Genomic DNA, 26,700 nt, shown 5'->3' on the forward strand with positions numbered 1-26,700 from the left:
TTAAATCTGTTAGTGCACCTTAGTAAAAGGGCCCAAAAGTCTGGAGCAGACAGTGAAGGGGGGGGGGCACAGATAAGAATGATTTTGCTGATGAGCAGCGTCCCCGAAGATGAGTTAGAAGCTGCAAAATGCAACTATCCTGATAGATCACACAGAAAATCCAGCTACTACTTACTATGAGGTTCCCTGCCTCCACTCCTTTGTAATTCAGTGCCATTAGAGGCAAAGCTTGAAATGAGTTATTTCTACTTGAGAAAAAAAATCATCAAGTCCTAGCTGTTTGGCCAGTCATTTCAGGAACTAGCTAGGAAAAGCAGTGGGATTTACTATTGGGATAAATGGGTCAATGCTGATCTTGGATTTATTTTTACCTGTGTTTTGTAGTTATATTTTATTGGTTAATAATGATTTTATTGGATTTTATTGTAATTTGCTTAATCTGTAAAAGTGCAATACCAATGGGCTCATTTTCGAAAGAGAAGGATGCCCATCTTGCGACATAAATCGAAGATGGACGTCCATCTCCTAGGGTCCGCCTGTCTGACAGACAGAGGAACAGAACCAGAGACAGGGACTAAGATGATTAGAAGAATAAAATCACCGAACAACAAAGGTAAGAGAAATGATTTTATTTTCAGTTTATTAACTGAAGTACAGTATGTCAGTTTTGAGAATTTACAACTGCAGTCTATATTTTGCACTATACAGGTGAAAATGAGAGGGGGACACTTTATGAGCTCAGCAAGCGATTAAAAATTTAAATTGCGGTTGATCATGCAATAAAAAATTTAAATCGATGTATAGACCTAAAACAAATGCATGTCCTCCTGTACAGTGCAAAATAAAGCTGACAAATGTAAAGTCTCAATGAAGACATAATTCAGTCACTAAACTGATATTAAAATCATTTTTCTTACCTTTGTTATCTGGTGATTTTATTATTCTAATCATCTTGTTCCGCTTCCTGTGTCTGTGCTCTTAACTGTGTTTTCAGGGTCTCCTTTCCATTTGCTATTGTTTTTCTCTCCTCCTTTCTTCTTCACTTCCTGCCTTATGTCTATTTGGCACTGATCTTTCACATTCAGCTTTCTTCAAATTTTCTGTCTCCTTCCCAAATCTGTCTAGCTTCCCCTCTTCTCTTCCCTTCATGTGCAGCCTATTTCCCCTCTTCCCTTCATATGCAGCCTTTCCCTCCTCTCCCTTCCCTTCATATGATGTCTTTTCTCCTCTGCCTTCCCTGTCCTCCTATCCAAGTGCAGAATTTCCCCCCTCTTCCTTCCATCCATGTACAGCCTTTCCTCCTCTCCCTTTCTTTCATGTGCATTTCCCTCTCCTCTCCTATCTAAGTGCAGCTTTCCCCGGCTCCCTACCCTTTATGTACAGCCTTTCCCCCTCTCCCTTCCCTTCCACCCATGTGCATTTCCCCTTCTCCCTTCCCTTCAGCATCCCTCTCTTCTCATGTCCAGCACCTATATCCAACAATTATCCCTCTCTTCTACCCCTCCATGCAGCATCTCTCCTTCACTCCCTCCCCTCCACCCCCATGCCCAACAATTTTCCCTCTCTCCTACTCCCACCCCCCAATGCAGCATCTTTCAAAAGGTTGCCTGCAGTGTGTAAAAATTGCTTCCGCTGGCTGACCCGGAAGCTTTTCCTCTGCTGTGTTCCTCCCAGGCTATAAACAGGAAGCCACGTCAGAGTTGGGGGGAGGGGCAGATAGAAGGCTTCCGGGTCAGCCGGCAGCGATTCTTTTTCTTACATGCTGCCGGCTGACCCTTTGAAGACAGACACGGAGGGAGCCTAGCTTGCTCTCCAATCCCAATGCCAGCGTTGCAGGAGGAGAGGGAGGTATGGTTGCTGATTTTCGGGTGGCAAAGTGAGTGCAACCACATTTAAATGCCCCCCTTGCACCCCCCAGAGACCCCTATGTAAGTCACCCCTGCTCAGATCATCCAGCATTTGGCCTGTGAAACAGCACACACTCCCAGGCTCTGACCACTGGCCCCTCCTAACAAATCATGGAAACCCATGCAAGAAGAAAGGCTTTTGCATAACCTAAGAATGCATGCTGGTCCTCTATTGGGTTTTCTTCAATGATTTGCTGCTGTGAGCCTGCAAGAACAGCTGGCAACAGGTTAAGATCATAGCAGCATCACCTATCAAAATCCATCAAGCATAAGAGGTAGTTGCCTATATAACATATGCCTACATACAGATCTGGAAACATGCTCATCATTTTACATGTTCCATCTTTTCAATCTATTAGATTGGATGAGTATCAATCCTGCATTTTTCACATTGCAGGATCAAAACTTTGAACAAAAGTCTTCAACATCTTGAAGGAATCATAATTCTTTGTAGATCTTAATTCAGCAGGCAGCAAATTCCAAACAGGCATTTGAATGTGAGAGGTTGTCATGACACTTTTTATATATATTAATATTCAAATGAAGTGATCCAAGGGCATATTTTTATTTAGTCAGCTTAGTCTAAGTGATTGGCAAGATTTTTTATTTTGTTCTAATATTTTGAATTGTATTAGCTGTTTTATCTACAGCTTGTGTTTTACTTTGTTGTATGTTCTTTTGCATTTGTATGTATTTGTTGTAAGCCACTGAGAATGCCAGATTGTGCAGCATATAAACTTTTTAAATAAATAAATAAATAAATATAATTTACTCCTCAGTAACACCAGCATACACAAATAGTGGCACAAAATGTTAACAGTTGGATATACCTTTCTTCTGTTCTCTCATGAACTTCATCAACAATAATATGAGTGACTCCTTGCAGGCATGTGTCTCCTTCCAGTCTTCGTAGCAAGACCCCTGTAGTGCAGTAAAGCAGCCTAGTAGCAGATGACTAGAACAGGAAGCAGAAGAGTGAGATATACACAGATTTAATGGCTATATTTTGGCTGGTCTAGCATCCAAACACCCAGGGTACCTCATAGATATCTCACTGCTTTGTAGCTAGTTCTAACAAGCAGTACTTCCTGTTGAAGGTATGTAAAAAGGCTGATTTCATATAGTACTTTTGTTTTTACTTCAATATATTTTAGAACAACATAATAAATGATGATAAAGAATAAAATGGTGCATTCAGTCTAACCAGCAGGGTTGTAAGTACTAAACTATGCAGATTACCCTTACAGTTTATAACACCATGGATCACATTTTCAAGAGAGAAAAATGTCCAAAAAACACATGAGGTGTCAGAAGGACGTTTTTCACTCAAAAATGTCCAAGTTCCAATTTTCAACACCCTGATTCTAGACATTTTGCTCCATAGTTCATCCAAATTTCAAGTAGGTATGTTTTGGACAGGGCAAGGGCAGGACCAAAAGATAGATGTTTTTCTGCAATAATACAACAAAATTAAAATATCTAGGGTCAAAATTAAGAAGTTTTGACTACACCTGTTTCAATCATGACTAAGTGACCAAAAGATGCCTTAAATGACCAAATGATCACTGGAAGAATTAAGGCACAAACCCCTTACTCTCCCAGTGGTCAGTCATCCCCTCCCACCCCCTAAAGCTCTGAAAGAAACAGTGCATACCAGCCTCTAAGACAGCTTCAGATATCATGGCCAGTCCTATTAGAGCAGCAAGCAGGTCCCTGAAGTAACCTAGACATCAATGCAGTGGACTGTAAAGAAGGGGACCAAGGCCCATATCCCACTCTTTTGGTGGGTTTTGGAGGGATCCCCATACAATATAAAGGGACAACGGTGATATGTGTACCTGGGACCTTTTATGTGAAGTTCACTGCAACACCCCAATAGGGTGCGCCACTGCTCTGCTGGGATAACTGTGTGGCCATTCTACTAAGAATACTGGCCCTCCATACATCCCAGTGGCTTGTTTTTGTGTGTTTTCCCCTTGGACTTTTTTCTTATTGGAAAATGGTCCTAAAAGATAGATGCACTAAGCACAAAAACATCTAGAAAATGGTATTTTTCAAAACAAAAAAATTGAACTTTTTTCTGGTTAGAAAATGGCCTTGTTTGCTACTGGATTTTTAGCTCTTATTATTTTTGCCTCATTCTATTAAATCACTTCCATTTAGGTCTACTTTTTGCATACTGCAGTTCAACTGCAGTAAGAGTAGCCATACTGGGTCAGACCAATGGTCCACCTACCCCAATATCCTGTTTTCCAAAACAAAGCCAAGCTAGGTCACAAGTACCTAGCAGAAACATTCCTTGTAACCTGTTTAAATGGGTAGGTAGTATGACAATCTTATGCTAAAAAAAGATCTCAAATATGGGTTATTATGTTGATCATAAAAGTGGTGTAAGAGATAGATGAATTATTCCAGTGACAAAGATGCAAACCTTCATGCTTTCAAGCCTGATCTGGTATCCCACCGTCAGCCCTAGCTTTTCTGCTCGCTCTTGGGCCACCCGCTCAGCCACAGAAATGGCAGAGATCCTGCGGGGCTGTGTGCAGATGATGTTAGACACTTGGCTGGGAGGACCTTTCAGTGAAGCATCCAAGATAAACTGGGGTATCTGTGTTGTCTTGCCACAGCTGTGTGCCAAAATTGAATAAGGTTAAGAATGTCTCATTACGTTATTAACATTTCCTATTAGCGTCCTGGGCTTACTCAGAAACAATGATTCAAATAATTACATCTTAGTTCACCAAATCACTGAACATTTCTTGATTACAAATTCAATATTCTAAACATATCATTTAAAAACTATCTAGCTAACTATCTGTTGACTGGAGCACAGTGTACACGTTTAAACAGCTCACAATACATACTCACAAATCTGAATTGCAGTGAGTGACCATCACACCTTATAATATTTCAATATGCTTTCTGTCACCTTTAAGTCCCATGCAACTATTCTTGCTTATTACTCCTGCTTACTTTTCAATAAGTGGAATTACGATTTAAGTCCAAAAGGTTTCAAAACAGCACTGATCTTCTTAAATCAACTGATTTGAAGTCAATAGTTTCCATTATCCCACATGTTAACCCAGGGCTTAATTTGTAGACAAAAAGGAAGTGGAATGGGGGGGGGGGGGGGGGGGAGGGACTAGAACCAGAAGTGGACTTATACCAACACACACAATACTTCATTTGTGGATAAAGGTAAAATTATGTATCATACCTGATAATTTTCTTTCCATTAATCATAGCTGATCAATCCATAGACTGGTGGGTTGTGTCCATCTACCAGCAGGTGGAGATAGAGAGCAAACTTTTGCCTCCCTATATGTGGTCATGTGCTGCCGGAAACTCCTCAGTATGTCGATATCAAAGCTCCATCCGCAGGACTCAGCACTTAGAGAATTACACCCACGAAGGGACACTCTGCCCAGCTCACCACCGCCGAAACGGGGGAGAGGAATTAACCCAGCTCATCCCCACACAAGTGGGGGAGGGGAATCCGTCCAGCTCATCCCCGCGGAGCGGGGGAGGGACACCACACCCGCCGATGCGGGGGGATCTGGCTTATCCTGCAACCGCAACCGCGGGAGGAGCTGACTGACCCTAACACCGCCGAAGCGGGAGGGGTACAAAGCTGCCCTACAGCCGCACGAAGCGGGAGGGAGTGCCGGCAGAATTTAAGTCTCAATCCAACCCCGTAAAACGGAGGGGAGAGGAATGCAGCAGCTCACTGTAACACAAACTCGTCTCAACTCCTGAAGAATCCAAGTGAAAAAACTTGAACACGAAGTCCTCCTGAAGTAACTGAAGCCTAAACTTGAACCTAAAATTCAACCAGAATATAAACAGTACAGATATCTGGGAGGGGCTATGGATTGATCAGCTATGATTAATGGAAAGAAAATTATCAGGTATGATACATAATTTTACCTTCCATATCATCATGCTGATCAATCCATAGACTGGTGGGATGTACCGAAGCAGTACTCACCCAGGGTGGGACATTGAAATCCCTGACCGCAACACTGAAGCTCCAAACCGGGCCTCCGCCCGAGCAGCCACAGTCAAGCGGTAATGCCTGGAGAAGGTATGGGCCGAAGCCCAAGTTGCCGCCTTGAAAATCTCTTCCAAGGAGACGGACCCGGCCTCTGCCATCGAGGCCGCCTGAGCTCTAGTGGAGTGAGCCTTCAGCTGGATAGGCGGCACCTTCCCCGCGGCCACATAAGCCGCTGCAATGGCTTCCTTGACCCATCTTGCCACTGTAGGCTTAGCAGCCTGCAGACCCTTACGAGGACCTGCAAACAGGACAAACAGATGATCCGATTTCCGGAAATCATTGGTCACTTCCAAGTATCTGATGATGACACGTCTCACATCCAGATATTTGAGAGCATTCCTCTGGGTAGTCCTCCCTACGAAAGGAAGGGAGACAGAGCTGCTGATTCACATGGAAGCGAGAAACAATCTTGGGCAGGAAGGAAGGCACTGTGCGAATAGTCACTCCTGCCTCAGTGAACTGCAGAAAAGGCTCTCGACATGAGAGTGCCTGGAACTCGGAAACTCTTCTGGCTGAAGTGATAGCCACCAAAAAGACTGCTTTCAACGTCAGATCTTTCAGAGATGCCCTCGACAAGGGCTCAAAAGGCGGCTTCTGCAATGCTCTTAGCACCAGGTTGAGATTCCACGCAGGCACCACTGAGTGCAGAGGAGGGCGCAGGTGATTAACTCCCTTGAGAAAGCGCACCACATCTGGCTGCGAAGCCAGGGAAACCCCCTTCAGGCGGCCCCTGAAGCAAGCCAGAGCCGCTACCTGGACTTTAAGGGAACTGAGCGACAGGCCTTTCTCCAGACCTTCTTGCAGGAACGCCAACACTGAAGAAATTGGAGCAGTGAAGGGAGAAAGTGAGCCTGCTTCACACCACGCTGCAAAGATACGCCAAACCCTGGCGTAAGCAGTAGAAGTAGAGCGCTTCCTCGCTCTCAGCATAGTGGCGATGACCTTGTCTGAGAAGCCCTTCTTTCTCAGACGCTGCCGCTCAATAGCCAGGCCGTAAGACCAAAGGGGGAGGGATCCTCCATCACCACGGGACCCTGATGTAACAGGCCCTGCTCCACTGGCAGCCGCAGAGGATCGTCGACTGCGAGCCTGATCAAGTCCGCATACCAGGGACGTCTGGGCCAATCCGGACCCACCAGGATTATCCGGCCCGGATGCTTTGCCACCCGGTCTAGCACCCTGCCCAACATGGGCCAGGGCGGAAACACATAGAGAAGCTCTTGTGTCGGCCACTGTTGGAGAAGAGCATCTACTCCCAGGGATCGAGGGTCCCGTCCTCTGCTGAAAAAGCGCGGCACTTGGCAATTGGCCGATGACGCCATCAGATCTAGGCTCGGCTGGCCCCAGCGCTTCGTGATGTCCAAGAACGCCTGAGCAGATAGCTGCCACTCTCCGGGCTCCAAGGTATGGCGACTGAGAAAGTCCGCCTTGACATTCATGACTCCGGCAATGTGAGCCGCTGACAGCTGTTCCAGGTTCGCTTCCGCCCACTGGCATAGATTCATGGCCTCCTTGGCTAGAGGGGCGCTCTTGGTACCTCCCTGGCGGTTGACATAGGCCACAGCCGTGGCATTGTCCGACAGGACCCGTACTGGCTTCAACGCCAGTACCGGGATGAACTCCAAGAGCGCCAACCGAATGGCTCTGAGTTCCAGGAGATTGATAGACCACTTTGCCTCTGCAGGAGACCAGAGCCCCTGCACTGTCCTTCCCAAGCAGTGGGCTCCCCAGCCCGACAAAGAGGCGTCCGTCGTGACGACAATCCACTCCGGGGTCACCAGAGGCATTCCTGCAGACAACTTGTCTGTCTGCGTCCACCAGCTCAGCGCCTTGTGCACTGCTGGGTCCAAGGGAAGGCGCACAGCATAATCCTCCAACATCGGAGTCCAGCGCTGCAGCAGAGAGTGTTGTAGTGGTCTCATATGAGCCCTGGCCCAGGGCACTACTTCCATCGTGGCCGTCATAGAGCCCAACAGCTGCACATAGTCCCAAGCCCGAAGAGGAGAGGCTACTAGGAACTGGTCCACCTGAGCCTGAAGTTTGACAATCCGATTGTCTGGCAGGAACACTCTGCCCACTTGGGTGTCGAAACGAACTCCCAGATACTCCAGGGACTGAGTCGGGCGCAGCTGGCTCTTCTCCCAGTTGATGATCCATCCCAGGGAGCTCAAAAGAGCAACTACCCGGTCCACAGCTTTGCCGCACTCTGCATAAGAGGGGGCTCGGATCAACCAGTCGTCCAGATAAGGATGGACTTGTACTCCTTCCTTTCGCAGGAAGGCCGCGATGACCACCATTACTTTGGAAAAGGTCCGCGGAGCAGTAGCCAACCCGAAAGGGAGGGCTCTGAACTGGAAGTGTCGTCCCAGGACTGCAAAACGCAGAAAGCGTTGATGAGGAGGCCAGATGGGAATATGCAGGTACGCCTCCTTGATGTCCAAGGAAGCCAAGAACTCTCCTGCCTTCACTGCCGCTATAACAGAGCGGAGAGTCTCCATGCGAAAGTGCCGCACTTTCAAGGCCCGATTGACCCCTTTGAGGTCGAGGATAGGCCGGACAGAACCTCCTTTCTTTGGTACCACAAAGTAAATGGAGTAACGTCCCTTGCCAATCTGATTTTCTGGCACCGGAACGACCGCACCCAGGCGGATCAGGTTGTCCAAGGTCTGCTGCACTGCCACAGCTTTGACCGGAGACTTGCAGGGAGAGTGTACAAACCCGTCTCTTAAGGGTCGGCAGAACTCTAGCTTGTAGCTGTCTCTGATGACTTCCAGCACCCAAGCGTCTGAAGTTATTGTGGTCCACTCGCCCAGAAACGAGGACAGCCGTCCTCCAATCTGCACTGGGGCGTGGACCAAGGCCCCGTCATTGGGTACGAGACCCTGGGGGAGGACCGGAGGGAGCACCTCCGGGACGGCGGTCTCTGAGAAAGGAATGCTGCTTGGGGGAGAAGTTCCTCTTGAAGGAAGAGGGGGCAGAGGAGCCCGACCTGCCCGGGCGGTACCGACGGGCTTCCTGAAACTGTCCTCTGGAGGTACCGGGGCGAGGACTAGCCCGAGCCCTGACCTCTGGTAACTTCTTGCCCTTAGACGTGCCGAGATCGGTCACGATTTTGTCCAGCTCGACCCCAAAGAGCAGCTTGCCTTTAAAAGGCAACCTAGCCAGGCGGGATTTAGAGGCGTGGTCAGCAGACCAATGCTTCAGCCAAAGCCACCGCCGCGCAGAGATTGTCTGAGCCATGCCTTTAGCTGAGGCCCTCAAGACATCATACAGCAAGTCTGCCAAATAGGCTAAGCCCGATTCCAGGGCCGGCCAATCAGCCCTCAAGGAATGATCCGAGGGGGAAGCCCGCTGCACCATAGTCAGGCATGCCCTGGCCACATAGGAGCCGCAAACTGAGGCCTGCAAACTTAAAGCAGCCGCCTCAAAGGACGACCTTAAGGCCGCCTCCAATCTTCTGTCTTGGGCGTCCTTTAGGGCCGTGCCACCTTCCACCGGCAACGCCGTTTTCTTAGTCACCGCAGTGATTAAAGAATCCACAGTAGGCCACAGATAGGCCTCACGTTCACTTTCAGGCAAAGGATAGAGGCGGGACATAGCCCTAGCCACTTTAAGGCTCGCTTCCGGGACATCCCATTGAGCCGAAATTAAGGTGTGCATGGCATCATGCACGTGGAAGGTTCTAGGCGGGCGCTTCGTCCCCAGCATAATGGCAGAGCCAACAGGGGCTGAGGGAGAGACGTCCTCCGGAGAGGAAATCTTCAAAATGCCCATGGCCTGCACCAACAGGTTGGGCAAATCCTCTGAGCTAAAAAGCCGCGCTGCAGAGGAGTCATCCGCTCCATCCGAGCGGGGATCCGTCTCCTCCAAGGAATCCGCAAAGGACTGTTGGGAGAACTCAGATACGCTGCCCTCATCTACATCGGAGGAGACAAAGTCCTCCAAGGCCTGGGAATCAACCCGAGGACGTTTACCTCCGGGGGCCTCAACCTCTTTACCAGACGAGGGAGCCGGGGCAGCGTTTTGCATAAGGAAGGCCTGATGCAGCAGCAAAACAAACTCGGGGGAGAAACCCCCCAGACTGTGCACTTCCGCAGCCTGGGCTACAGCCCTAGACGCCCCCTCAACCGGCGCTCGCAAGAGCGGGGGAGAGACATGCTGCGCATCCAAGATGGCGTCCGGCGCGACACTCCGCGAAGGAGCCGCGCGGGAAGAACGGCGCTTAACTTTAGCCGCTTTTGTGCCGTCGCCCAAATTAAGGGCGTTCATGGCATTAATGTCTCCTACCTCAAGGGCGGCCCAAGAAGAAGCCGTCCGAGCCGCATGGCCGGCCAAGATGGCGGAGGCGAGCAGCGGGGGATGGGCGTTTATGGCGGGAAAAACCGCCACACCGGAGGAAGGACCGGGACACTCATCGGTCACGAAACTGTCACCCAACAAGGGCGAATCAGACTTTAAGACCCCCGCATCCCCTCTAGAAGCGCCCAAGCGATCCGGGGAGCGACTCTTTGCGCCCTCGCCCTCCGACGCCATATGCCACGTGGAGATCAATCGGGGAACCCCCTGCCCGCTATAAAAAGGTAAAAATTACCTGCTTTCCGCTCCGAGCTGTAACGACCTGGTGTCCCAGTGAGTAGCTGCAATAAACGTTTAAATAAACGTCGAAATAAACGCCTTTAAGGACGTTCAAAATTTTTTTTTTTTAACGGAGCCAGCGGGAGGGGGGAGAAAAGGAGGGACCTGGCGCCACCAGGTTTGCACTTGCTCAAGAAGAGCCCTCAACCCCAGGCACTCAACAAAACCTAAAAATTAGGCTTGGAGGCCTAGCCAGAGCTGCTGCTGTGTGTGACCACCACCTGCTGAGATAGAGAACATACTGGGGAGTTTCCAGCAGCACATGACCACATATAGGGAGGCAAAAGTTTGCTCTCTATCTCCACCTGCTGGTAGATGGACACAACCCACCAGTCTATGGATTGATCAGCATGATGATATGGAAAAGGAATCTGGTACATAGATATAATTGGAAAAGTCATGAGTAAGCTGCATGGAAAGAAGCTTTGTCTTACCTGGCTGTTTCCTTTGTTTTTTGAGTGTGTCTTTTGCTGGATAATGGGGAAGAAGAGGGTTAAGAGCTGCACTGTCCCCTCTCCAACCCAGCTTAGATCTAGGTATCATTGTGGACAGTAAGCTCATATTTTTTGCTCAGTGTGCTGTGGTGGCAAAATAAAAGCAAGCAGAATGTTAGGAATTATTAGGAATGAAATAGAAAAGGCAAATAATATTATACCACCTCTGTATCACTTCATGGTGTAACCTCACTTGGAGAATTGTGTGCATTCTTGGTCACTATCGCAAAAAAGACATAGGGGAATTAGAAAAGATTCAAAGAAGGCAGACCAAAATGATAAAGGGGATGAAATGTTTCTCGTGTAAGGGGTGGCTTAAGAGGTGAGGGCTCTTCAGCTTGGAGAAGAGAAGGCTTAAGAGGGATATGATAGAGATTTACAAAATCCTAAGTGAAGTAGAACGAGTAAAGGTGAATCAATTGTTTGCTCTTTCAAAAAGTACAAAGATGAGGGGACACATCATGAACTTATGTGGAAATACTTTTAAAACAAATAAAATAGGTTTTTAGATAGTGCTGGGGAGGAGCCAGCTGTCTTGGTATACACATGGGTGCCAGTGACATAGGAAAATGTGGGAGAGGTTCTGAAAGTCAAATTTAGGCTCTTAGGTAAAGCATTTGGCAAATTGCGATTTGAAAGCGCCAAACCCCTCTGAGAAAAACTGCACTGGCTTCCAATCAAAGAACATATTACCTTCAAAATCTGCACCCTGGTCCACAAAATTATCTACGGCCAAGCCCCAGGATACATGACAGACCTCACAGACCTACCAAACAGAAACGTAATCAGACCATCTCGAACAGACCTAAACCTCCACTACCCAAACTGCAAAGGACTTAAATATAAAGCAACCTTGCATTCAGCTTCTCCTATATAAGCACGCAACTGTGGAACGCACTGCCAAAAGCTGTGAAAACAACCTACGACCATCTAAACATCAGGAAATCACTAAAAACCAACCTGTTCAAAAAGGCATACCCTACCGACTCAACATAAATACCTACACCCTGCAACACAGCAAAACCAAAGCTCATAATGGACACTATATCACCTTTCATCTCCTCGATCCCATTGTACCTGAAACACATATACCATTATTCAACCACTATATCACCTTGTATTTGTTTCTCTACCGGTCTTGGCAAATGCCTTATGGTACTATGTAAGCCACATTGAGCCTGCAAATAGGTGGGAAAATGTGGGATACAAATGTAACAAATAAAAATAAATAAAAGCTCAAATCCAGAACCTCAAGGGTAGCATTTTCAGAAGTGTTCCCCACTCCACGCGCAGGGTCCAAGAGACAGGCAAAGCTCCAGAGTCTCAACGCATGATGAGGTGATGGTGCAGGGAGGAGGGTTTTAAATTTGTAAGGAACTGGGCAACATTTTGGGGAAGGGGGAACCTATTCCAGAATGATGGGCTCCACCTTAACCAGGGTGGAACCAGGCTGCTGGCATCGGCATTTAAAAAGAAGATAGAACAGCTTTTAAACTAGAAACTGGGGAAAGGCCGACAGTTGTTCAGGAGCACATGGCTCGGAACAAGGTATCTTTCAAAGATACCACCCAAACAGGGAAGATAGGGTATCCCAATAGTGAGGTTGTCAGCAAATTTAATTACCTCACTAGTTACTCCCATCTCTAGATCATTTATAAATATGTTAAAAAGCAGCGGTCCAAGGACAGACCCCTGGGGAAACCCACCATCTACTCCTCTTCATTGAGAGCACTGACCATTTAACCCTACTCTCTGTTTTCTACCTTTTAACCAGTTTTTAATTCACAATAGAACACTACCTCCTATCCCATGATTCTCCAATTTCCTCTGGAATCTTTCATGATGTACTTTGTCAAATTATACACAATATCGACCGGCTCACCTTTATCCACATGTTTGCTCACCCCTTCAAAGAAATGGAATAGATTGGTGAGGCAAGATTTCCCTTCACTAAATCCATGTTGGCTTTGTTTCATTAATCCATGCTTTTGAATATGCTCTGTAATTTTGTTCTTTATAATAGTCTGTACCATTTTGCCCGGAACCGACATCAAGCTCACTGGTCTATAATTTCCAGGATCACCTCTGAAGCCTTTTTAAAAAATTGGCGTTACATTGGCCACCCTCCAATCTTTCGGTACCATGCTTGATTTTAATATTAAATTTCATATTATTAACAATAGTTCTGTTTGTTGTTCCTATTTACATCTTGCTCAGCAGTTGACAGTGATAATTTGCAATCTTTTGTCTGCTTTTTATTTACAGACACCTGCAGGAGGCATATTTTCAAAGCACTTAGCCTTCCAAAGTTCCATAGGTTTCTACGGAACTTTGGAAGGCTAAGTGCTTTGAAAATATGCCTCCTGGTCTACGATGGTCTCTACTGCAACCTCACTATTGGGATACCCTAAACGAGCTGTGATTGGCTGACAGAAACTTGGAGGGACTTAATGGAAAGGAAAGGATGTCTAAACAACTGATTCATGTGGTGCAGTGCTTAGAGCACTGGCCTGGGAATCAGAAGGTGGCTGGTTCAAATCTCCCTTTTACTATTTTTTAATTTGGACGTCCCCAACTGCACCTGCATGTTTTTTTTTTTCTTCCGATTTTTGCTCTCTGCATGGGTCCGGGCAGCACCAACTAAACTAAATTTGCTCGGGGGACCTGCATACTACTACTACTACTACTACTGCTGTCATGGAGCTAGGGATGATATTTGAAGCTGGCATAGAGGCTGGGAAAAAAAGTTTAAAGTTCGGGTTTTTTTGGTGGGAGGGGGTTAGTGACCACTGGGGGAGTCAGGGGAGGTCATCCCCGATTCCCTCCGTTGGTCATCTGGTCATTTAGGGCACTTTTTTGGGACCTGTTCGTGAAAAAACAGGGTCCAAAAAATGTGTCCTAAATTCTGGCTAAAAACGCCTTTATTTTTTCGATTATCGGCCGAGCGCGCCCATCTCTCCTCAGTCGATAACAACGCCCCAGTCCCGCCTTCACCATGCCTCCAACACGCCCCCGTCAACTTTATGCGTTCCCGCGACGGAGTGCAGTTGGAAACGCCCAAAATCGGCTTTCGATTATACCGATTTGGGCACCCACAAGAGAAAGACGTCCATCTCCCGATTTAGGTCGGAATTTGGGCGTTTTTCTCTTTCGAAAATAAGCTGGATAGTGTCCATTACGAGCTTTGGTTTTGCTGTGTTGCAGGGTGTAGGTATTTATGTTGAGTCGGTAGGGTATGCCTTTTTGAACAGGTTGGTTTTTAGTGATTTCCTGATGTTTAGATGGTCGTAGGTTGTTTTCACAGCTTTTGGCAGTGCGTTCCACAGTTGCGTGCTTATATAGGAGAAGCTGAATGCATAGGTTGCTTTATATTTAAGTCCTTTGCAGTTTGGGTAGTGGAGGTTTAGGTCTGTTCGAGATGGTCTGATTACGTTTCTGTTTGGTAGGTCTGTGAGGTCTGTCATGTATCCTGGGGCTTGGCCGTAGATAATTTTGTGGACCAGGGTGCAGATTTTGAAGGTAATATGTTCTTTGATTGGAAGCCAGTGCAGTTTTTCTCAGAGGGGTTTGGCGCTTTCAAATCGCAATTTGCCAAATGCTTTACCTAAGAGCCTAAATTTGACTTTCAGAACCTCTCCCACATTTTCCTATGTCACTGGCACCCATGTGTATACCAAGACAGCTGGCTCCTCCCCAGCACTATCTAAAAACCTATTTTATTTGTTTTAAAAGTATTTCCACATAAGTTCATGATGTGTCCCCTCATCTTTGTACTTTTTGAAAGAGCAAACAATTGATTCACCTTTACTCGTTCTACTTCACTTAGGATTTTGTAAATCTCTATCATATCCCTCTTAAGCCTTCTCTTCTCCAAGCTGAAGAGCCCTCACCTCTTAAGCCACCCCTTACACGAGAAACGTTTCATCCCCTTTATCATTTTGGTCTGCCTTCCTTGAGTCTTTTCTAATTCCCCTATGTCTTTTTTGCGATAGTGACCAAGAATGCACACAATTCTCCAAGTGAGGTCACACCATGAAGTGATACAGAGGTATTATAATATTATTTGCCTTATTTTCTATTTCATTCCTAATAATTCCTAATATTCTGCTTGCTTTTTTTTTTTGCCACCACAGCACACTGAGCAAAAGATATGAGCATACTGTCCACAATGATACCTAGATCTAAGCTGGGCTGGAGAGGGGACAGTGCAGCTCTTAACCCTCTTCTTCCCCATCATCCAGCAAAACACACACTCAAAAAAACAAAGGAAACAGCCAGGTAAGACAAAGCTTCTTTCCATGCAGCTTACTCCTTTGCCATCTTGGCTCTTTCATGGAGCAATTTTATAAACACACCTATGTGCCTTTATAAAATAAGCTACAAATAGGCACTTGCTTGACCTCTCAACCCTGCCAATCTGTTATAAAATTACTCTTCATTGTTGATAGAACTGGACTTGACTAGGGCCATATTTTGGCCACTAGGCCTGAATCAGGAGTCTGAGTGAAAAAGTATAGTATACATAAATAAATACTGCGCCTAATACACCACAGAATAGTTGTGTATTCAACAAGATTATGTTCTTGTCTGAAGCAGCCAAAACAAGGCCCGTGTCAAGTCCTATTTTATCAGTCATAAAGATCTGTTTAGCACTTTATAGTGCTGTGCAGTGTGTGGTGGTGTTGCCTTTGCTATGTGTTTGGTGTCTTTTGAGACTTGTGGAGGTTTGTTCTTTTTTTTTTTCCCATATAAAATTACTCTTCACATGAATAAGCTAAGCATTTTTTCTTTTATCTTTTTATAATAAGTTTAGGACTCAAACAGAGCAAATGATTATTTTCCTGCATTTAATTCATGCTTTGAAGAAACCACATACTTACCCCGTCATACCGCTCACCACAAGCACCTGGTGTCGTCTCAGTATGTCTAGAATAGTTTCTCTTTTCTGCCATGCAGGCAGCTTCTGACGCTCTTCCAGCATTGCCTGGTAGCTTCTAGAAGACTGAAATCACATAATTAATATATAGAGCCTCCTAAGAAAAACAGATGCATATTGGTCAAAACTCAGTAGAGAATAGCACATGGACCTCGTTCTGTGGGTAAGCACCATGAGCAGACAGATCTTCAGAAACATGGCGTATTATACTAGCACTACATAAAGGTACCAATGTAGAATATAACACTATGATTTAAACAAACTAATGGTTTATACTGACAAACTAGCAGACATGGGTAGCAATTTGAGAGAAATGATTACTGCATGGTTCCCAAACTGTTAGTTGAGACACCAAATGTGGTCATGTCATTGGTGCATGATTGTGGTGGTAGGAGAGGTTTACATAAACAGAGCTGCCCCCCTTCCTTCTGGACCTCCACAGTGACCCTCTGTCCAATAGTGACAATCAGCATGGGAACTAAGTCAATGAATGTTCACAGGTTCTCCCCTTCCTGCATGGCCTTCCTGTTAATCGGCCTATAAGGTGCTACCTTCACGCTTTGGGTAAGTGAAAGGAGAAAAGGTCTGCTATTTTGTTTTCATCATCGTATGGGGATCATATGAAATTTTAATTGTTAAAAAGGGGTCAAACAGGATAAAGGTTTTAGAAACACTTATGGATTGAACTGAACGTTTCAGAGACAATGAACAGGACCAGTAATCCCCTTTTGGGACATTACAGTTCCTAATACAAATAATGCAAATTCTGACATAAGACAATAACATGAAGAAATCTACTAAGATCACAAGGAGGAAAAAGCCTCAGCAAGCCCCAACCAGCTAAAACTTAGTTTTCCCTGGGCTGCATTGCAATCATAGGCATAAAAACCCTCGTGTCCAAACCATATATTATTGAATAAACATTTTTTTAGGAACAATTTGTGTATTTTTTCAGAGAAACTTAACTTATATTAAGAAGCCCATTTTCACAGCAGTGCTTCTCTATCAGTCCACCTCTAATGAGGGCCAATGTTTTGAAAAACTGCATCAGGGATTGGAAGGACTTCTTCAAATAACAGAACTTTCAAAAAAACAAAACAGTAAAATTCGTATCTTCCCAAACTGGACACTTCAGCAGATTTCAACACTTACTTTCTGTAATCAGCTCAGTCTATATCACTGCTTTACCAGGACTCAGTTCTCAAAGATGCCAATTAAAATAAAGAAGGTGGAACAGCAGCTTAAACCCTTTCCAAATAGTTAAATGAATCAAAAGAAATGAAACATTACATTTTCCCATTTAAACCCATAGGTATCAATGTATTGAGTTTAAACATCCAAAGTTGTTTAACCTGTAAAAAGCACTTACGTCAGTCACCATCAAATAATCACCATACATTTTAATGAAAAAAAAATCATGATTTAAATTCTCTGCTATGATTGGCTAAAGAAGTATCTTTGTGTGTGATGACAATACTTTTATGTTCCAACATTCTTGTCTTAAAAGAATATGATGTTTGTACAACGTATAATTTCTCACAAGGACACTGAATCACATACACAACAAAAGATATTTGGCAGGAAGTATCAGTTCTCAGTTTGCAAATTTTACCATCAGATGGATTTTTAAACTCAGCTCTGGTCATCAGTTTTGACAGTGTCTTGCTGTATACTGCAGAGTTTAGCAGTTCCATTTTTCTACAGAGTTGATCTTGCACTGACTCACATAAGATATCCTCTTTTTTCAGTGAGCGACCCCTGAGGCAGACGGATGATTCCCGTCGAAACATGACCCTGTGTTGGGTCTTGTAATGAGTGGTTCTGAATAAAGACATGCATACTACCAGTTTGGCTGGAAGTGTAATTGATTCACCCCTACTCCTAGACTTGCTTGACACCATCTTTGAGAATTGAGCCCTGGTAAAGCTGCAACATAGGATTGAACTGATTACGGAAAGTACGTGCTGAAATCTGCTGGTGTCCATTTTAGGAAGATATAAAATTTACTGTTTTTTTTTAAGGTGTTCTTATTTGAAAGTCCTACCAATCCCTTACGTAGTTTTTCAAAAACGCTGGCCATCGTTGGAGGAGGACTGATAGCCAGAGAAGTGCTGCTGTGAAAATGGGCATCTTAACTAAGTTTCGATGAGAAAAACAAATTGTTCCTAAAAAACAGTAATGTTTATTCAATAATATGATTGTGACACGGGAGGTTTTTTATGCCTGTGATTGCAATGAAGCCCATGAAAGACTAAGCTTTAGCTGGTTGGGGTTTGCTGAGGCTTTTTCCTCCTTGTGATCTTAGTAGATTTCTTCATGCTATTGTCTTATGTGAGGATTTGCATTATTTTTATTGGTTGTTAGTAGAACCCCACTTCCTTTGATTTTTTTTGATAGTGTAAACATTACAGTTCCTGCAGAATGTCAAACAACAAGCATCAAAATGTTTATGTATTGACTAGGTATCACCAATAACTTGATAGGGTGATAAACATGATACATGTAGTTCACAGAACATCACCAGTGAAAACCAGGCCCTCCTCTGCCAGCTCTTGCTAACATATGCTCATGCACAGGCACTGGTTAACTAAACCACAACTGACTATCACTAAATAACTAGAATTCCTACCTTTGTTTGGAAATTCTTGATATTACCAGGACTGGCTTTTAGGTGTGTGATCACACAGAATGCCATGTACAAAGGAATGCCATTGCTCTCCCAATATGACCTCCAAGATGTGCAGCGATGGTGCTGACCCCACCTCCCCTTCTAATTTGGTAGGTAGGGTTGGAATAATGCTTCCACAGCATTACGCAACTTCCCCCTCTCCCTCCATCATACATAAAGTCTAAGGAGTGTCATCTGCAATCACCAATCCCTGTTCCTGCCATGGGGCCAAATAAGAGGTGCCCCTTCCTCCCTCCCCCACTGTGGTCAGGACAGCAATGCAATTAGTAAATGTGAAGCCAATTTTACACAGGGCATCTAAGCAGGAAATGGGACACTCATGTTGGGATGTGCACAACACCCAGAATATTTTAAAAAAGGCTTGCTAAATAAGGAGCATTCTGTAATGTCATTCTTTATAATAGTTTACATTATTTTGACCAGCACTGACATTAAGCTTACTAGTCTGTAATTTCATGGATTACCCATGGTGTTACACTGGCCACCCTCCAATCCTCAGGTACTACAGATGATTTTTAACGACATGTTACAGATCTCAACAGCAGATCAGCAATTTCATATTTAAGTTCTTTCAGTACCCTAGGGTGCATGCCATCTGGTCCAGGTGATTTATTACTCTTGGTCAATTTGGCTCAGCAATCTTCCAGGTTCACCGAGATTTCTTTCAGATCCTTTGCATCATCATCCTTGAAAGCCATTTGTGGTACAGGTAGATCTCTTATCTTCTTCTGTACAAATGGAAGCAAAGAATTAATTCAGTCTCTCTGATGTCGCCTTGCCCTCCTTGAGTGCCTCTTTTGCTCCTTCATGATTTAAAGGTCCCACGGATTCCCTCACAGGCTGCTTCTGATGTACCTGAAAAAGTTGTTACTGTGAGGTTTTTGCCTCTGCGGCAAGATTCTCTTAATAAAGTCTTTTTGCCTTCTGTATTAACCCTTTGCATCTAACTTGCCAGTGCTTATGTTCCTTCTTATTTTCTTCATTTAGGTCCTTTTGGCTCTAATAGCCTCTTTCATGTCACCTTTTAACCATGCTGGCTGTCGTTTGCTCTTCTTTCTGGGCTTCCAAGATGGTATTTTTAAACAATGTCCATGATTTAAAGTCCTAATCTTTGCTGATCCTTTTAACCATTTTCCTCATTTTATCATAATCACCCTTTTTGAAAATTATGTTTCAACGGTTTTTATTGATGACAAGTCAAAAAGTACAAATCCACCTTAACATGGCGGCATCAATGCAGTTTTACAGAACTCAGCGATGTAACATTTCAAGAATACAGCATTGCGTACAGTCATCAAATTTTTATATATAACTTTTATCCCCTCCCCCTTTTAACTGTACTCTATATTTAACTTTTAATATTTCAACAATTATTATTGATGAGATCCCATGGTAGACAATTCTGTGTCCATCAGCATAAATCTAATAACAAATAATTCCGTCATATATTAATGAACCTAAAACTTCTATCATCCAATTCTCCCCAAACTTCCCCCCCTACCTTTCCTTCTTAAGTATTCATGAATGTGGTCCTGTACTATTACCAGACAATTGCTTAACCAATAAACTTTTTATATTAATCTCCAATAATTATGTCTCTTGTTTTACTCTGTGTATTATTGATTTGTTTATATATAAACGGTTTTTATTGATGGACATACTCCAGTTCAAGCATATGAAATGTTTACATTTTATATCTTTTCCAATATTTCTATATTAACAACATAACTTACAACATGCCTATCCCATCATTTTTTTTAAAACATTTACTGCCTCCCCCCTCCCCCCTCCCCCCCCTCCGCCCCTTCCAAGAAATGAGAAGCAACAACCTCTGAGTTTGAGCTTCATGATTCCTACTAACATTCTCATCAAACCTTGCCCAGTCCTTAATTGCTTACACGTGGGCTTCTGGCTTCATTATATCGACCCCAGCCTGTTAAGTACAGCACTTCTGGCTTTGTGGGATATATTTTGTAAATAATGATTCCAAACGTTAAGAAATTTCTTTCTTCTCCTCAAGTTGTCATATGCTTCTCTTGCCTCCCACAACATTAGCTCATGTAGCTTATTCCTCCATAACCATACAGATGGTGGTTCTTCCTGCATCCAATGTCTCAATATACATTTTTTGCCCACTGCAAATGCTTTACATAAAAATACCTCCAAATTTTTATCCGATATCCCATATGCATTAGTTTTGTTCAAAAGTACTCCTCTCCAAGAGGGGTGTAACCTTTGTCCCAATAGTTGTTCTAAGTACTCCTGTATCGCTCTCCAGAATGTTTTTATTTTATCACACCACCAAAATGCATGCAAAAATGTGTTCTTCTCTCTGTGGCATTTAAGGCATTGAGAATCAGAGCTCCATCCCGCCCTTACAGCCTGAGATTGTGTTATATAGCCTCGGTGAATAACCCTGAATTGACTCTCTTGTAATTCTGCCCCCCCCCATCTGCCCAGGTATGCTTCCAATTAGTTTTGCAAAATTTATTCCCTTCAGCTCATATCCCAAGTCTTTGCTCCATTTGTCTTTGAGCTTCTCATATGTTCTGGGGGGTCCAAGTGGGACCAGGGCTTTATGTAGGCTCGATATTGATACCTGTCCATGTGCGTCCCCTTCCAGGAATTCCCGCACCCTCTGACCCAGTTTTGTGCCCAGGGCTGCCTGATCCAAACTATGCCAGTAATGATGCAATTGTCTATATGTATAATAATCCCTCTGGGCCAATACCTGTCTCTGCTGCAGGTCCTGAAAACTATGCAGATTCCCCTCTTCGTTCATTAAGTGTTCAAATAGAGTGATTCCCATTTCCAACCATCTAGCCATTACCCCTTTCTCCAATCCGGGGGGGAAGTCCCTATTTCCCTGTATTGGAAGTTGGTCACTAACATTAGGGTCTTGTCCCCAGTTATGCATAAGAGACTGCCAAGCACGTCGCAATGGTTGCAACAGTATACTTCTTCTGCAGGTAGTTGGTAAACTCTTTGTTTTTGCCTGCAGAAGGAAATTCAAGTGCCACGGGTCAAAGAATGCACGCTCCCAGCTAGTTGGCGTGTGTTGATGTGTGTTAAGTATCCAATCCCTGATGTGTCTTAAAAGACATGCCTGATTGTAACGTCTAATACAGGGGAAACCCAATCCACCCTGAGCCCACCCATCATATAAGTATTCAAATCGTAGTTTAGACTTCTTTCCCCCCCACACAAATTGCCGACACATCCTATTTAATTTCCTTAAATCTTTACTCAGTATATGTATTGGCAACACCTGCAAGATATAGAGCCATCTCGGGAATATGATCATTTTGAAGAGATTTATTCTGCCTATTAATGATAAAGGCAGGTAATTCCATCTTTCCAGAACCCTTTTGGTATCTTGTAGCAGCTTGTCAATATTTATCCTGTACAGGATGGTAGTATCCATAGTTAATCGTACCCCTAAGTATCGAAAGGATTCCCCTGCCCTCCTCAATGGCAGCTGTCTGTGCCACTCTCCCATTTGATCCTCTTTCCTACTTAATACTTCTGATTTCTCCAGGTTTAGCTTAAAGCCAGAGAAATCCCCATACTCTGCCATACATTCTAATAGCGCCTTCAGTGATGTCTCTGGAGAAATTACATGAGCCAGCAAATCATCAGCGAAGGCAGCTATTTTAAAAATTTCTGTGCCAACCCTGACTCCCTGCACATCAGGGCTGCGCTGGATATCTCTAAGCAGTGGATCCAGCGTTAACACAAACAGTAAAGGTGACAGGGGGCATCCTTGCCTGGTCCCTCTATGGACAGAGAATGATGGGGATAATATTCCATTAACCCATACCTGGGCCTGTGGAAGATAATATAAGGCTTTGATTGCGTCCTGGAATAATCCTCTTATGCCATATGCATCTAGTGTGCCAAATAAAAAATCCCAGACCACCCTATCGAACGCCTTTTCGGCATCGAAACTTACTAATATTGAGGGCGTGTCCTTTATAAATACCTCCTCTAATGTTACCAATATCTTTCTTACATTTTTAGTAATAGTTCTGCCCTGTACAAACCCTACCTGTGATTCTTCTATAACATCTGGTAATATTCGGGACAAACGATTTGCCAGGACTTTTGCAAACAATTTTGCTTCAAAATTTAGTAGCGAAATAGGTCTGTATGATTCAGGCTTTTGTACATCTTTTCCTGGTTTTGGAAGTACTATAATCTGTGCTGTTCGTAGTGACGTGGGCATTCGTTGCTCTTGCACTATCATGTTAAACATTGCGGTAAGGGGTTCTACTATTTCCTCCTTCATCAATTTATATAATTCTCCCCTATATCCATCAGGGCCTGGGGCCTTCCCTAGTGGCGCTTGCTGTATTGCCCATGATACCTCCTCTGTTGACATGGGAGCATTTAACATGGCCAGACTTTGTGTGTCCATCTGCGGGAGCTCCTGTCCCGCCAGGTAGATCTCACTATCCATCGGGGGCGGGTCAGGTGAAGCATAAAGCCTCTGATAATATTTTTGCATGATACGATTTATACACTCATCTTTATTTTCTAACACCCCTTCTGAAGAATATAACGCGTTTATCTTATAATTTCCTTGTCTTGGGTTTGCCATCCTGGCCATCATCCTACCACTTTTATTTGCATATTTGTATAATTGATACCTATAATACATATAATTTTTTTGTGTTTTATCGTGTATTCTTTCATTCAGTGTTTCCTGCATTTCTAAAAGCTTAACTTTCAGCTGTATATCATGATGGCGTCCATACTCGCGTCTCAAGCGGGTGATTTCTTTTTCTAACCTTTGCAGTTCCTTTTCCCATATCTTTTTCTGGTGGCTAGTATACGCAATAATCTCACCCCTTAATACTGCCTTTGCTGTGTCCCAGTATAATATGGGGGTCGCCCTATGCTCCTGATTAGTGTCTTGAAACTGTCTATATTTGGCTAGTATAAATTCCCGAAATTTTCTGTCTTTATATAACCTTGTAGGGAACTTCCATTGGTATGTGCTAGCCTTACTCTCTGTGGGTTCCCATAAGACCATTACCATTGCATGGTCTGATATTTTTATGGGTCCTATTTCCGCCTTGCGAATTTTTGTAAATAGTGAACGGGAGATAAAAATATAGTCGATCCTCGACATGGTGTCGTGCGCCCGGGACAGGTGGGTGTAATCTCGTTCCAACGGGTGTAAGGTTCTCCACACATCCACCAGGTCAAGGACCCCACTCAGTAGCCCAATTCCTCTAGATTCTGCTCCCGCTCTCCTCTTTTTATCCCCATGTGACCTGTCCAAGTTGGGATCTCCTACTTCATTGAAATCTCCCCCTAACAGCAGGGGAACTCCTTCTAGACCTGTTAGGTGATGTAGAAGTTTTTTATAAAATGTTTTGTTATAAGTGTTTGGAGCATAGATATTGCACAAAACCATGGGTTGACGTTCTATTGTCAGGTGTGCCAACACATATCTTCCTTCTTTATCTGCTATGATCTTATGGGTAACGATATGGATCCCTTTCTTGATCAGTATTATTACCCCTGCTTTTTTCCCCAGTGCTGGTGAATCATAATATGATCCTACCCACCATCGACATAATTTCTCATGTTCTTTGGCTGTTAAGTGTGTTTCCTGAAGCATTGCTACCGATACCTGTTGCTTATGAAGTGCTTGGAGGATCTTCTGCCGTTTAATCGGTGATGAGATACCTCCCACGTTCCATGTCACCACCTTAAGGACCATCACATATCCTCAAGCATTTTTTGAGCACCTGGCAATTATCTCTCTGTGTGCAGGAGGGGTCTCCCAGCCTATACCCCTCCCACTTCTGATGTTGTAAGAATTCTCTAGATTCCCCTCCTTTTGAAGCTCTTTGTGTATTCCTTGTGTTGCCCTTCTCCCTTTCTACCCTGTAATACCTAATCTTCCCTCTACCCTCCCTCCCTCCCTCCCCCCTTCCCCTCTCCCATCCTCCCGTCTTCCCCCCTTCCCCAAGTCTGAACAGCACCAAATGTGCTGTCTGCCTCCGTGCTACCGATCAGGGACCCCACCCCTACTTTTTGCTTATGTTACATATTACCTCCCTCCCCCTTAAATTCACAGCCCCCCTTGTATAACATCAAATAACAGTATCAAGACCAACTTTAGTAATCACAACAGTTATAGTTACAGATCTTCTGCCTCTCGCTGCCCCTTGTCGTTCAGCAATGTCACTCCCACTGATGAATCTCGGGTTTTTTACTCATGTGTCTCTTGATGCTTCCGAACTGTCTCTCTCCAGGCGGTCCACCAGTGTCTGAGCGGCTTCTACCGTGTCACAGATTCTCACTGTCCCATTATGTTGAATCCTGAGTTTAGCCGGATATAGTAAGCTGAATTTTATCCGCATTTTGTGTAGTCGCCCGCAAATGGGCGAAAATTGCTTACGTTGAAAGGACACTTTAGTGGAATAGTCTTGAAAGCATAATATCTTTTGTCCTTCCACTTCCAACGTTCCTCCTTTCCGAAGAGCTGCTAGGATCTCCATCTTATGTTGATAATTAAGAAGTCTCAGTATGACCACGCGTGGGCGTGCATTTGCCTCCTTCCTCGGCCCCAGACGATGCGTCCGTTCTATCTTCAGTTGTCCCACTGTGCTCTGATTTGGCAATAGCTTAGTGAGCCTGGGTTCCAGAAAGTCTCTCAGATCTGCATCTGGTATTGACTCTGGTATGCCTATCAGTCTGAGATTATTTCTACGCGAACGGTTTTCCAAATCATCCACTTTCTCTTCTAAAGTTAATACCGTTTTTTGGAGGTGTTCAATAGATTTGGAGGCTTCCTGTGAGGCATCTTCTACGTCACCTATCCGCTGCTGGACCTCCTGGAGTTCATTAGTAAATGTAGTAAACCTTTGGTCCATGCCATCAAGCTTATCAATTATTTGTTGTAACTTGTGGCTCATGGTTTCCTCTACCGCCATCCTCACCTCTGCTACTATTTCTGAGGCCCAAACCGAGCTCACTGGCGGCGATGGAGGCGGATTTTTCTCCGACATTTTTGGTCCTCCGCTCTTAGTTTTGTCCTTCTCCAGCTCTTTTTTTGTACTTCTAGTCGCCATGCAAACAGTTTTTGGGGATAACCACAGTTTGATCTGTCTGTGGAGTTTGTTGATATCACTTCTTTAACCGACTACTTTGGGGAGCCTCGTGGCTCACTGCTGTGATAGCTCAAATTTTAGCCCAGACCCAGACTTCCGATTTTGCTGGCTATTGCACTGGGTTGGAGAGCTATTTACGATTCTTTTTATTGTTAGTTCTTTAAATTCTCTGAACCTTGTACATTCTGCTTCGCGATCGCCATTCGGGGCTGCGTTTGTTGTTTCCTCCGTGCCTCGCAGCACGCCTCCCCTCTCCCCCTTCGTTTCGCCGTTAACTTCGCCGAGTTCTTTTACTCACTTTTATGCCTGGTAAGAAGATTTCTCAGCTTGCGGTTTTCAGCGCTCTTTTCTCGGCGCTATACTACCACGTGGGCGGACATCCGTCGTCGATCTGTTCCTCGCCCTTTCTTTCCTTTTCTGCCCCCGAATCGGGGTTTACGGGTCTCCATCGCGCCACTGCATCTTCCGGAGGGGAGGGGAAGCAAAACCGCCGACTCTGGGAGTTATTTTATCTCGTTTTGGTGGGGTCCCCGATCGCAGCTAGCTGGAGCTCTCTCTTGCGGCGGCCATCTTGGCCGGCAGCTCCACCGGAAGTCCACCCTTTTTGAAAATTAAATGCTGCTGCAGTATATATCCTTTGCAATTTCACTTCAGATATTAGTTCAGATTTGATCATGTTATGATCACTGTTTCTCAGCAGGTCCAACACCATTACCTCTCATACTATGCCCTACATTCCACTAAGGACTAGGTCTAAAATGATTATCCTCTTGTTGGTTGCTGGACCAGTTGCTCCAAGAAGCAGTCATTTATTACATTTAGGAATTTTACCTCCATAGCGCTCCCTGATGTAACATT

The 26,700-nt window shown here is 44.6% G+C and overlaps 1 protein-coding gene across 1 annotated transcript in view; it reads right to left on the minus strand.

Annotated features, from left to right (window-relative positions):
- Positions 1–26,700, minus strand: part of DHX57 (DExH-box helicase 57) — a 179,218-nt gene that overhangs the window by 112,843 nt on the left and 39,675 nt on the right. The window contains exons 6-8 of the mRNA XM_030195898.1: positions 15,971–16,092; positions 4,339–4,534; positions 2,738–2,862 (exon numbers count right to left, since the gene is read on the minus strand). Coding sequence (XP_030051758.1) covers positions 2,738–2,862; positions 4,339–4,534; positions 15,971–16,092 — 443 coding nt within the window. The remainder of the gene's footprint in view (positions 1–2,737; positions 2,863–4,338; positions 4,535–15,970; positions 16,093–26,700) is intronic.

Source organism: Microcaecilia unicolor, chromosome 3, assembly GCF_901765095.1.
Source record: "Microcaecilia unicolor chromosome 3, aMicUni1.1, whole genome shotgun sequence".
Taxonomy (NCBI): domain Eukaryota; kingdom Metazoa; phylum Chordata; class Amphibia; order Gymnophiona; family Siphonopidae; genus Microcaecilia; species Microcaecilia unicolor.